We start from the raw sequence: 13,093 nt of genomic DNA on the forward strand, positions 1-13,093 counted from the left end.
TATTCTATAAATAGAATATTATGAGAGGGATCAATCAAGCCTTCTAGAATTATTTTACAGTTTAATTCTTAAGTGTTTCCACATAACTGCATTGATCATCTATCTGTACAAACTTTTGCATTCCCTAAGGTAAAATATTTGTCTACCAACTACCTTCACGTGAATCACCTGCCTTCCCTCTTCATTTTTAACACTCCTCAATGATGAATTCAACCTGTAAAATGAACAGGTGAGCAATTTATCTAAACTTTCAATATCCTTTTATAATAGATTAGTCTAGGTAGGCACAAAACAACTCTATAGACACCTCTAGTTTACCAAAAATGAGAGAAGGTCACTATGTTATCCTTCCAACACCTATGCGTCAATATTCACCCGCATATGGCACTAGCCTCTGTCACCAAAAATTTCTACAAGAGCAGGCCCCATTAAAGAAGTGGTGGAATCTCGTGTTATCCCTCACAACAATTTTTCTTCCAGTAAGTCTTGATACTCCACACATTACAATATGACAATCCTTACATATCCTAAGGTTCTTCATAATTTTTATGGTGGAACCGGCATCAGTACTCAGCAATCCAAATGCCAACGCTAGTTTTTCGCTGTGAGACATTAGTAACAGCCTTTTTTCATCATCATTAACATCATACAGCACCGAACTTAGATTTGGCTGATATCCAATACCCTTTAGTCGTTTCAAAAGTTCATTTAATTCCTTCTTTATCTCATTAATTTGTGGATGTTTCAAGTCACCAGCAGCGAACTTGTGAATCATTCCATTTTTTGCTTCAACCCAGCTCCATCCTGGATCTTTTTTCAAATTTTTCTCTTTGATCCATTTCCTGACCCTAGACACATCATCCCATCTTCCAACAGATGCATAGGTATTAGAAAGCAACAAATAATTCCCCATGTTATCAGGTTCAAGCTCAAATAAATGCTTGAAAGCAATTTCCGCAACATCAGGATTCCCATGAACGTATGATGCTCCAAGAAGCGCCCCCCACACAGCTCCATCAGGCTTCATAGACATTGTCTCAACAAGCCGTATTACCTTTTCCAAGTATCCAGCTCGACCAAGAAGATCCGCCATGCATGCATAAAGCTGTGGGGTTGGAGCAACACCATAATACTTTTCCATAGTAGCAAAGAGTTGCTGCCCTAGGTCTACCAAGCCAGCATGACTGCACGCAGTAAGCACCCCTACAAAAGTTACACAGTTTGGTTTCACATCAGTCTCCAACATGTCATAAAACAACTTAATCGCTGCATGAACTTGACCATGTATAGCAAACCCCACAATCATAGAACTGTAAGAAAACACATTTCTCTCCCTCATTCCTTTAAAGATATTATATGCCTCCTCCACATTACCACATTTTGAGTACATGTCTATCAAGGCTGACCCCACAAGGACACTACTTCCATCCCCAAATCCAGAACTCTCAGCAATGTCCCTTATCCACTTAGCATAAACAGACGCACCCAATTGAGCACAAGCAGATATAACACCAACCAAGGTAACTTCGTCAATCTCGACACCCTCGTCTACCAACCGCTGGAAAACCTCCACCGCATTTTCCGGCAAGGCATTCTGCGCATACCCAGTAACCATCGCAGTCCAAGCAACCATATCCTTCACAGGCAACCCATCAAATAAGTCCTGCGCAGCCTTCATATCGGCCCTCTTCGCGTAAGCAACAATCAGCCCGGTCCAAGAAACGACATCCCGTTCAGGCATTTCATCGAACACCTTGCGTGCGCATCGCGTAAACCCACATTTCACGTACATATCAATCATAGCGTTGTGGACATACATATCAGAATCGAACCCACCAACCAAGAGTGTCTGGGTGTGGAGCTGCACTCCCAAACCGATGTGGCGAGCGGCACCGGAAGCGGAAAAGAGAGCTACGAAGGTAAACGAGAGGGGAGTGATGTGTCGTTCGCGCATGGAGCAGAAGAGGCTAAGGGCTTGGGAGAGGGGTCCTCGGACGGCGTAGGCGCGAATGAGAGCAGTCCAGAGAAAGGGGTTTGGGGTGTGGACCTGTGCGAAGATAAGGCGAGGGTAGGAGTCGAGCGGCACATGGGTGAGCGAGGTGACGAGGCGTAAGAGCTTGGTGATTACGTAGGAACATTGGTGGAGGTTGTTGCCGTAGATATGGGCGTGAACTTGTTTCGCATGATTAAGAGTGCTGCATTTCTCCACAATTCTCACCACTTCTGACTCCAAAACCCTTTGCACTGCCATTCGAGACTACCCACAGCCCCTACCTTCGTAAACTTCTTTGCTTCCACCACTCACCTACTCAATCATAAATTTCTCTTAGGGAGACTTTAAAAATATATTTTGAAAGATAAATTCTATAATATTTAGAAACACATACTAATTATTTATTTATTATTATACTTTCGTGTCTTAAACTAAATAAAAATAATCAACACATTTATATGAAAATGTTGAAAAAAAATTTATATTAGGTTTAAATCCTCTTCAGTCCTCAATTTTGTATGGAAATCTCGGTTCGATTCTTGTTTTTTCATTTGTCTCAATTGGGTCATATTTTTTGTAAAAATGAACACATTTTACCCTAACCGTTAAGTGGTGTGAGACGGCGTTAAATTAAGACCACGTGGTGCACAGAGAATATGGTGATGTGTGTTGATGACTTACGTGGAGTGTTTTGATTAAATAAATAGTGTTGATGTGACATTATTTAGTACCTTTTATTCAGTTTAAGAAAATCAGAATTAGGGATTTGAAATTGGAATTGAGGATTTCATTTCCTTGTTTCGAGACGAAGCGGAAGACGATCACCAACTGCAATCTTGGACAAGACGAAGATAATCCAGCCGATAGTTGACGGGAACTAAGGTAAGGTATTTCGTTTCGTCTTTGGTTGTCTGTTTGAACGCATAAATGTCTTTTTGCTTTTACGAACATGTGCGTATTCGACAATTGGGTTTTTGTTTTGGTCTGTAACAATTTTTATAATGATTTGTGGTCCCCATTTTGCATGTTGAATTGTTACATTGTAGTTTAGACATTGTGGTCCCGAATTTTGTTTGTTGAATTGTTTATCAGTTGTAGTGATCCCTTGTGTGTGCGTGTTTCGTTAGTGGGGATGTTACTTTGTTCCCTGTCCCCCTGTCTGTGTCGTGTTTAGTTAGTGAGTGAGTGTTCCCGTAGTTAGTGAGTGTTTAATATTCCAAATATTTGTTAACCCCCATAATGTACAGGTTATAAAAGCAACTTATTCATATGGATGAGGAACGTGTTAAGGTGGTGGTCCACCATTGTGGAGATTTTGTCAGTGATGATAATGGGCAGTTAAAATTTGAAGAAGAGAGAGCAGAATGGTCTTGTGATCCAGACCTATGGAGCTATTTTGGAATAGTAGCCTCAGTCAAAGAATTAGGTCATATGGACATCAAGGAATTATGGTACGATTTAGGAGGTCAGTCTGTGGACCCAGATAGGTTAGAATTATTAACTAATGATAGGGGTGTCATGCATATGCTGAACATTGCTAGGTTAAATGATGAAGTTCATTTGTATGTGGTTCATAATATGATGGAACCGGAAATAATAGAAATGATTGATTGGGTTGGTGGTCATCTTGATGATGAAGGTGATGTTGCAACACAAGTGGAGGAGGTTGAGGTTGTTGGTGATGGTCAACTTGGAACATAAATGGTGGAGGGTGAGGGGGATGCCCATGAGGGTGATGGTGAGGTCCATACTGAAGTTGGAACAGAAATGATGGAGGGTGAGGGGGATGCCCATGAGGGTGATGGTGAGGATCATACTGAAGTTGGAACAAAAATGGTTGAGGGTGAGGGTGATGCCCATGAGGGTGAGGGTGATGCCTATGAGGGTGATGGTGAGGATCATACTGATGTTGGAACAAAAATGGTTGAGGGTGAGGGTGATGCCCATGAGGGTAATGGTCAGGATGTTGAGGTTGAGGATGGTGAGGCCCATCATGTAGAGGAAGCTGAGGTACATGATGTACATGATTTTGAGCTAGAGGATTTAGGAGAGGATGATGATGTAGAGGACAGTGAGGGTGATCATGTACATGAGGCAGAGATTGACGATGAAGATGTAGATGTGAGTGAAGAAAGTCTAATTGATGTCAGCGTGCATTGGGACATTAGGACTTCTAAAGGAAATGTGAGAGAAGAAGCTTCCAGTGCATTAGTTGAGTCTTCGCGGTCAACAGATAATGATTGTATTGATGATGTCTGTGGGTTGTCTGACAATGAGTGGCTATCAGAGGAGTTGATTAGTGGATCAGATAGTGAGGACAATGATGGGTCCATAAGATAAGGTTTCCCATTTTTAGTATGCCTAAAACTTTGGAGGGTTATAAATGGGAAGCAGGAACCTATTTTGCTGAGAAAAATGAATTCACAGATGCCATAAGGACTTATGCACTAAGTAATGGGAGAAGTTTAAAATTTATTAAGAATGACAAGAAAAGGATTTCTATGAAGTGCTTGGGTGGAAGAGGAAATTGTAAATGGTATGCCTATTGTTCCTTTAGGACTGATGTCAATGCATGGCAACTAAGAAAAGTGTTTGATGTTCACAGCTGTAGTAGAGATTTCAATGTAAAGTTGATGACTTCAAAGTGGTTGAGTCAAAGGATGGAGAAAACTGTGAGAGAAAACCCTACAATGAAGGTCATGGACATTAGGGACAAAGTCATTAGGAAATGGAATGTAGGAATTTCAAGAAATATGGCTTTTAGGGCAAGAGCCATGGCAAAAGATAAGGTTGAAGGGTCATTCAAAGATCAATTTAGAAGACTTCATGATTATGGTCATGAGCTGCTGAAAACAAATCGAGGTACAACAGTACAAATTAAAGTTGATAACAGTAATGGTGAGGTCATATTCCAAAGATTTTATGTATGCTTGAAGGCATGCAAGGATAGCTTCATTTGTTGTAGACCTATTATTGGGTTGGATGGATGCGCTTTGAAAGGCAAGTATGGAGGGGAGTTACTAATAGCAGTGGGAAGAGATGGAAACGACCAAATGTTGCCCATAGCATATGCTGTTGTTGAGGTAGAAAACAAAGACTCCTGGACTTGGTTCTTGGAGCACCTTATTAAGGACCTTGGTGAGGCACCTGTATGTGCAGGATGCACATTTATTTCAGACCAACAGAAGGTCAGTCAATGTTCAATATCTTGTACATATAACTGAATATCTTCATTAAACAAATGTTAATTAAAATATCTTGAATATGTCAGGGTCTTTTGCCAGCTATCCAAGATCTTCTGCCTAGTGTAGAACAAAGATTTTGTGTTAGACATTTATATTCAAACTTCAGAAAAAAAAATTCCTGGAAAAAACCTTAAACGTCTCATGTGGAGGGAAGCAACAACCACACATCCATAACAATGGGAGGCTGAAATGAGGAATATTAAAGACATCAATTTAGACGCATTTAAATATTTGCTTGCCATCCCACCTAGGTATGTGAAGTCTTATAATTATTAAGTCTTATAATTATTTAAATATTTGTTTGCCATCACACATACTTGACTAGTAATATTCACTTATCCAAGTTTTGGTCAAGATCTTGATTCACCTCTATATCACAATGTGACACTCTTGTGAACAACATGTGTGAGGGCTTTAATAGTGTGCTAGTTGATAGTAGGTCTAAGCTTATCATTAGCATGTTAGAAGACATTAGGATTTACATAATGAAGAGATGGGCTGCCAACAGAACAAAGATGACATCATATCAAGGTTCAATCTACCCCAAGGTTTTTAACAGATTTCATAAGGAGTCCTGGTTAACTAGATATTGGTTACCAAGGTAACTTTTATGATGTATGTTTCCATTCATGATAAGTTTGTTTCCATTTATATTGATCCATCTAATTGTGTTGTGAATTGTGTATTAAATACAGGTGGTTTAAAAGAAAAATTATTTGAAGTGAAACATGTTTCACAATTTGGTCAGCAATTTGTTGTGAATGTTGACAACATGGACTGCACATGTAGAAAATGGGCAATTACTGGCATTCCTTGTACTCATGTCATCACTGCAATGAAATTTTTGAATATAAATGCAGAAGAATACATTGGGCACTGGTTTAGGAAGTCTACCTATGAAGAGACTTACAACACAATAATTAACCCTATCAATGGTCAACATGTCTGGGATGTCACACCCTATTCAGATATATTACCACCAAAGAAGAGGACAATGCCAGGAAGGCCTAAGAAGATACGAAGACTGGAGGATTGGGAGTTAAAGAAGAATAACAGTGAATTAGGAAAGGGTGGGCAGAGGAAAAAATGTGCCATCTGCAAAGAACTTGGACACAATAGAAAAGGTTGTCCACAAAGACCTCCAACAGTAGAGGTTCCTATTGCCCAATCTGTAGAAGTCACCAAACCTCCACCAACAAATGTTCCAATAACTCAAGAGTCTACTATGTTTGGTACTGACCAATGTCCTGAACAACCACAACCCAGCCAACCTTCAGCAACAGATGTTCCTGTTACTCACGAAACAACTATGCCTTTATCTGATGAATGATGTGATGAATGATCTAATGTACTGAACTTATTTATATTTTGTAGCAAATGTTTGCTCTATCATTTTGAACACACTCTGTTATGATGTATTTTGGATATGTAAGACAATGTTCTTATCATTTTGAACAGCTTTTGTTATGATGTAAGACAATGTTTATGGTTATGAGAAAGTGATTATTGTCCAATTTTGTTATCACTCATCTTCTTTACACCTTATTGCTTTATGATGTTTCTAATTATTTCACTTAGTCATGATTTTGCTTTATGATTATTCCCTTCTAAAGTAACAATATAATTAAAACAAATTAAATCACACACATTATCACTATAATAACTCACCTTCATTAATAAAACACACATTACATATAAGCCAAGTTTCAACTCTGATCACAGATGACACAGCATCAACCAAGTTTCACCAACATTGCTAATACAATTACATTTAAAACAAATATGACAAACATCATCCCCACTAACAATTTCAACCACTTATCCAACTTAACTAAACTTTTCTCTATAAAACCCAGTCTGATCTTTTCACCATATCTTTCTTCCATCTGCAGCACATTGTCTTCCATGCTCATCACACCCAATTCTTCATTTCTTACACTACGAGTCCTTTCTTCTACATTCAGCCCATGTCCTTCATTTCCTTCTTCAATGCACCACTCAAAGAAGTTGCAACCAACCAATTCTCCACTCCCACCCTGTTCAACAAGAACACACACTCCTTCGTCAAAACCCAAATAAATAGACAGAGATTTATGGTTATATCAAACTAACCTTGAAGTTAGGGCAACCCCAGAATTTTTTTTCCTTGTTTTTAGGGGTTCTCGCAATACGGAACACTGCATTGTGACCGCAGAAGCATGTTGGTTTTGCACCCAACCTCCTAACACTGCCACTACTGTGTTGCATGGCCGAACCCAAACATTTGCAAGAGGAAGATGAACGAGACATCCTTACCACCACCTCAACACCACAGTGCTTGCCCAAGACGTAAGACAGTAGGTGTGCTTCGCAAAGACGAAAGACGAACCTCCTCTTCTTCCCCAAGACAAAAATATACTTTGGATGAGAGGGGATGCCCTTAAATGTTAGGGCTTGGTAGGCCACCTGGATAAAACACAAGACACATTCAATTTTAGTGCACAATGCCACGTCGATAAAAGAAAAAATACAACTCATATCAATTTAACGTTGTCTGAGACCAGTTAACAGTTAGGGTAAAATGTGTTCATTTTTACAAAAGAATATGACCCAATTGAGACAGATGAAAAAACTAGGGCCGAACTGAGATTTTCATACAAAATTGAGGACAAGGGTTTAAACCTTTATATTAACATATCCTTACTTTAATTATAAATAAGACATTGATACTTTTATATCACTTACCGTTGTTTCATTATTATAAATATTCTATAAATGATTTTTTAAAGTCTTCCTTTATCTATAAAAACACTTTCCGCCAAGATATATTCAAACATAGAGATTCATTTCATGAAATTATGTTAACCAAACACGTTATTTCCCCTTTTTGCTAAACGTATTTTTGCAGTAAAAACAATCTGGAACACGTTATTAAGGGTACTCTATAAAGAAAATCAGCATAATAGAAGTGGTATTTTTCTTAAATCTTAATCATTCATTACGTTTACGTTCCTCATTCATTCTTCTTTGATAGTCTTAATTAGTTTTCATTCCAACGTGGATTAATAAAGTTAATGAACGGTATAGAAATTTATTAATGAGAACATCTGATGTTAACACCAAACAGAACGAAAATCCAAATCCACCAGACCCATTTCGTCTGGCAAAATCACTTATAAGCACAAAAATAGAAGTAACGGTTTCAACGAGACTCGTAATTCTCTAGAGACCATTTAGTATCTGGAAACACTAGCACACCTCTCATCATTCCAATCCCAGAGAAAAATAGGGAGGAAAAAAGTTGAGCTTAAATATATTCTTACAAAGCAGGTACCAAATTCAAGTTAACGTTATTATCACTAGATCTCTAACAAAAACAAAAATGCAAAAAAGCCCAAAGAAATACGTCGATAGTACTGCATTTGCTCGAATACAAAACTGATGGCTCTGGATTATACCGCTTTCGTTCAGCAGTAAGATACCAACCGAAAGTCCCTTGTAACTTGAATTAAATGGCAGAAAATTGTGATGAAGCAGAAATAATTAGTAGTCATTAACACAAATGAATATTCAAGACCAATTGCAGCCATTTTCAAACAAATAGCGATCGAAACAAACTGCAAAGGACACGCATGCAAGTCGGAAGTATTAGAATTTCTTTGCCCCTCCTGCCAACACCAAATTGTAACTGCTGCCAGCAAAAAGCACAAAATTTGCTCCAAGCAGTGACGAAGCAGAACATAAGTCACTTTGGTATGAATTTCCCAGCCTGGATTCTCACATCTCAGTTTCATTTCTTAGCTAAGACCTCTCCCTTGCACTCACTACCAGCAGTGACCACATAACCTGCTCCAACCTGCCAAGACAAGCAATGTGACATTCCGATTCAAATTGCATGAAAATATGGTCAGAAAAAAGCCGAAACAAATTACTTGACAATCTTTTACTACTGCACGTTCTTGGAGCTGTACATTGCTACAGATAACAGAACCTTGGATTGAACAACAGTCTCCAATAGAAACATGATTCATAACTACTGAATTAACAACCTGCGTGCATAAAACAAGTCACAGGAAAACTTGGCATTAACATTACTGAATACAACTCATTAGGAATATGCTAGACAGTGTTGCTGATCACTCATTGTGGGTTGGAGTCCATATGCCACAGATAAATCAGAAGACCAAAATGTAACCTCCTGCTAACTTGTAAGAATAATATATCATCCCACCTTAACATTGGCACCTATCCGACAATGACGGCCAATGACAGACCGTTTCACACTGCATTTGTCACCCATTTGTGAACCTTCCCCCAACATACAATGTGGTCCAACCTACACAAATCATAACTATTTATATGAACCTAAAAATGGAAAGAACAAAAAATAATGCTCCAGAAACCCTATATCAGACCACTAAAGTAACTTACAGTTGTTTTTGCCCCAAGCTCTGCAGAAGGATGGATAATGTTGTTTTGGGCAGAGAAAGAATAACCTGATAAATGGCTAGCCTCTCCTATTACCTGTCACAGTAAAAAAAATGAATAATGCCAAAGCAACCAGAGAATTGAAGACAATCACGAGTTCCTGATAAAGGCCATAACAACAACAAACTCACATCTCGGTTTATGTCATTGTATGCTTGTATAGAATTTAAGCGAGCACAGTACTTGCTGCTTCCAGCAATATACACACAGCATTTGTGGGTTTTTCGATCAGAAGTAGAACTATACGAACCCAGTGCATGCCGTAGATGAAAGGTTGGTTCAGATGCATTAGCAAGTATTTGAGATAGCATTTGTTGATTGCTCTGAGATATAACCTTTTCAGTTCCATTTTCTTCCACTTGTGGCATACCATTAAATAATACTTCTGATTTCTAACTCTCATTAACAAAATTTGAACAAGGTTAGAATCCTTATAAGTTCAACAATACCTAACTATCTCGTGAAAAACCATTAACAACTAACCAGTTGGCTCCGGACTAGATATGGCAATACATCATGCTTTAAGCTATGAAATGCACTTTTCTGATCTAGAACTTCTTGTAGAACTGATCTGCAACAAAAGTTTGTTTCAGGATGCAAAAATGAGTGATTCAAGACAAAAGAACAAGGAAGGAATTTAAAAAGAAAATGAATATACCTTTTGAACGCATACAAGTGGGCATCCATCAGATCAGCTCTTATTTCTATCTACATGAATGACAAATAACAATAAAGAGAAATAAGAAATAGCAAAAGTCTTGTTTTTAATTTTCAATTAACCAGATGAGCAATTCATATTTTCACAGAAGATGCTACTTCTATAAGATTGACAGATTGAACAGTTTTCTAACTCTGGAAGCATGATAACCAATTTCCATTTCACAAACACAAAACAACTCCAATAATAAAGTTGGTCAATGTGCTGAACAAGAGATGCAATAACAGTACATAGCAAATTAAAGTAGAAAGTTTTGCTACAGAATAGACAGTTAAATCTCACAGCATAACAATGATAAACATGTAATACTGAAGAAATTATAGGCAGGTGGAACCAACTAAGAAGGTCCAGACACGAGAAAAGAAAAGTACCTGGCCAACTGCAGGGAGTATGCTCTTCTGAATTCGAAGATCCTTCTCAACTTCTGCTCCTGAAAAATGTTGCAAGATTCCACATGAACACACATACAACAATACCATGCCATATATAAACAAAAGTTAGATAACTAACCAGTTGCTATGTGAACTAAAAACTGCTTTGTGGGATCCAGCCCTATCAAATCATAGCGGCCAGGTTTCTTGGTTTTGTCTTTCCCACCAGAAGATACTGACTCTGAAGGTCCACTCACAGGAGCAGAGCAGAGCATAGCAGTAACAACTGCATCATGTCGTCTATGAGTAGCTGCAACAGCACCAAGTGGCACATCCGTAACAAGATCACCACTGACAACCTGCAGAAAATCAACACAGCCATGAAGAACAACATTATTTAGATCACAGAGTTCACAGGCAAGGGAGGGAGGGATACTCCACCAAAATGTCTTTAGCAGTTAGGTGATGAGAAATAGCCCGAATTGCACCTGCTGTACCCACATCCTCAGGAACTGCAGCAACCTGGACAATTATTAAACAAAAAAATCATCACACATGTCTACGCATTATCAATCTTTTAAGGAAAAACTACATAAGACCATTTAGATCATTTTCTTAACAAGCAATCACAAAAGAAGAAAATAAAAAACAAAAATGAATCAAACTTCTTCCACAAGTTAAAATCAACTTGTACACCTCAGCTTTTGAAGAAGTTAGATGAGAGAGCTTCAATAAAAATTAAAGTGCATAGGTTAATGTGAACTTATTAAAGAAGTGTAAGACCCCTTTTAAATAAGCTTCTCAATAAGCACTAATAAGAGAATAGAATAAGAAGGTAAAACAAATTAAGGCACCATCTCCCAAGAATCAAATAACTTATACTTAAGCTAATTTATCAAAAACTCTTCCATTTCACTTCTTCAAAGCTGACGATTTTAACTTGCACGAAAAATTAAATTCATTATATCTTTTGTTTCCTTCTAACGTAGGTGATTAATGTGAAGTTTCCCCAAAAAAGAGTCTACCCATTTTACTATCTCAAAATTTCCCTCTATAACTATTTAAAAGCTCATCCAAACAAAACGTAAGACCTAGGTACCCTTATGCTTACGGTCACTATCAAGATACATAGCGACAATGAATCATGTTTAGTAAATGAAAGGTAACACCAAAAAACCGATTACCTCAACATGGAGGCGATCAGCATAAGCCCCTGAAATCCAAGCCCCAACACGAAGTGCCGCTTCTTCGCCTTCAATCACCTACAGTTAAATTTCCTCACCAATTTCACTATTTACCCTTTCCAATAACACCAAAGATTGCGAAAAATGAAATTACCACAATGAGATCTTTGAGGTTGCTAAGCTCCAAGTACTCGAGAACGTAAGAGATAACGGGGCGATTCGCCACCGGAAGCAACGCGTTCGGAAGCTCCTGCAGTAAGAAATAAGCGCTTTTATATAACATATAGCGTGGAAAATTGTTTGGTTAGAAGCATTTCCGTTGTGAAACCTGAGAAACGAGGGGGAGGAGCTTCTTGGAGACGCCACCGCCGAGAACCACCACTTGAAAATCCATGGCCACAACGAAACGCAAAGCCAAACAGGGTTTTGGGGTTTTCGGAGGGCTCTGTTTCAATTTCCCTAATCAAATTTCGGATTCTACAAACGCTAACTCATTCAGTCATTCGCAAAACCCAAACCCAAATCCAAACATGCCTTTAATCCACCTTCTGTTAATGTCAAATGCGCCTTCCTTAATTGGTGCCCCAAATTTGTTCCCTGCACACAACTTTTTTATTTTATTTTTATCTTTTTTCTTGAATAAACATCCTGCTTTAATTTTGGTTTAATTACATAATATATTCAGATTTTTCTTTTGTCTATTCTAAAAAAAATGTCACTCTTCCATGAATTATTTTTTGTTGTATTTCAGTTTTATCATTACATTGATTTTGATAATTTAACATGCAAAACCTATAATAAAAATATTTTATAGATCGTATAATACCAAAAATTTCCAAACACCAGATTCAAAATAAATACAAAATTAAGGTCGATAATAATGAAAAAGTTATTTAGACATGAAAACATGTTTAGTTAATTAATTTTTATGTAATTTTATTACATTTATTCTTTTTGAGCTTTTATTAAATTCATATTTAATCAATTAAAAGGTATGGTAGAATAATTTTTAAGTTACTGATGAAGTTAATAAATTATTTATGATTTAGATAACATTGACAACTCAAATTATGGATGGATAATTTATTTTCATGTTTTATTTATTTTGAAATGTT

General features: G+C 37.7%; 3 protein-coding genes across 4 annotated transcripts; 1 reads left to right on the forward strand and 2 right to left on the reverse strand.

The window, feature by feature from the left end:
- Nucleotides 1–74: 74 nt before the first annotated feature.
- LOC148205666 (pentatricopeptide repeat-containing protein At5g44230-like) lies at nucleotides 75–2,315 on the reverse strand. Of its 2 annotated transcripts, none has more exons than XM_088103659.1 (2): nucleotides 308–2,315; nucleotides 75–214 (listed from the first exon to the last, which is right to left on the reverse strand). In XM_088103659.1, exon 1 carries the CDS (start codon nucleotides 2,249–2,251, stop codon nucleotides 398–400), a length of 1,854 nt encoding a protein of 617 aa, XP_087959785.1. In that variant the 5' UTR covers nucleotides 2,252–2,315; the 3' UTR covers nucleotides 75–214; nucleotides 308–397. The 2 variants fall into 2 exon arrangements, with proteins under 2 accessions (XP_087959785.1, XP_087959786.1); XM_088103660.1 differs by having other exon boundaries at nucleotides 76–214; nucleotides 319–2,315.
- Nucleotides 2,316–4,350: 2,035 nt separating this feature from the next.
- Nucleotides 4,351–6,568, forward strand: LOC148205667 (uncharacterized). The gene is made up of 3 exons (XM_088104974.1): nucleotides 4,351–5,181; nucleotides 5,265–5,316; nucleotides 5,934–6,568. The coding sequence occupies exons 1-3, from the start codon at nucleotides 4,351–4,353 to the stop codon at nucleotides 6,566–6,568; spliced, it is 1,518 nt and encodes a 505-aa protein (XP_087961100.1).
- Nucleotides 6,569–8,449: 1,881 nt separating this feature from the next.
- On the reverse strand, nucleotides 8,450–12,611 carry LOC124845992 (uncharacterized). The gene is made up of 13 exons (XM_047323202.2): nucleotides 12,307–12,611; nucleotides 12,133–12,228; nucleotides 11,979–12,056; nucleotides 11,236–11,316; nucleotides 10,934–11,153; nucleotides 10,795–10,853; nucleotides 10,364–10,413; nucleotides 10,189–10,276; nucleotides 9,837–10,097; nucleotides 9,649–9,741; nucleotides 9,449–9,553; nucleotides 9,150–9,266; nucleotides 8,450–9,073 (listed from the first exon to the last, which is right to left on the reverse strand). Exons 1-13 carry the CDS (start codon nucleotides 12,370–12,372, stop codon nucleotides 9,008–9,010), a joined length of 1,380 nt encoding a protein of 459 aa, XP_047179158.1. The 5' UTR covers nucleotides 12,373–12,611; the 3' UTR covers nucleotides 8,450–9,007.
- Nucleotides 12,612–13,093: the final 482 nt, after the last annotated feature.

Source organism: Vigna umbellata, chromosome 1, assembly GCF_029865625.1.
Source record: "Vigna umbellata cultivar VRB3 chromosome 1, Vumbellata_1.0, whole genome shotgun sequence".
Lineage (NCBI taxonomy): Eukaryota > Viridiplantae > Streptophyta > Magnoliopsida > Fabales > Fabaceae > Vigna > Vigna umbellata.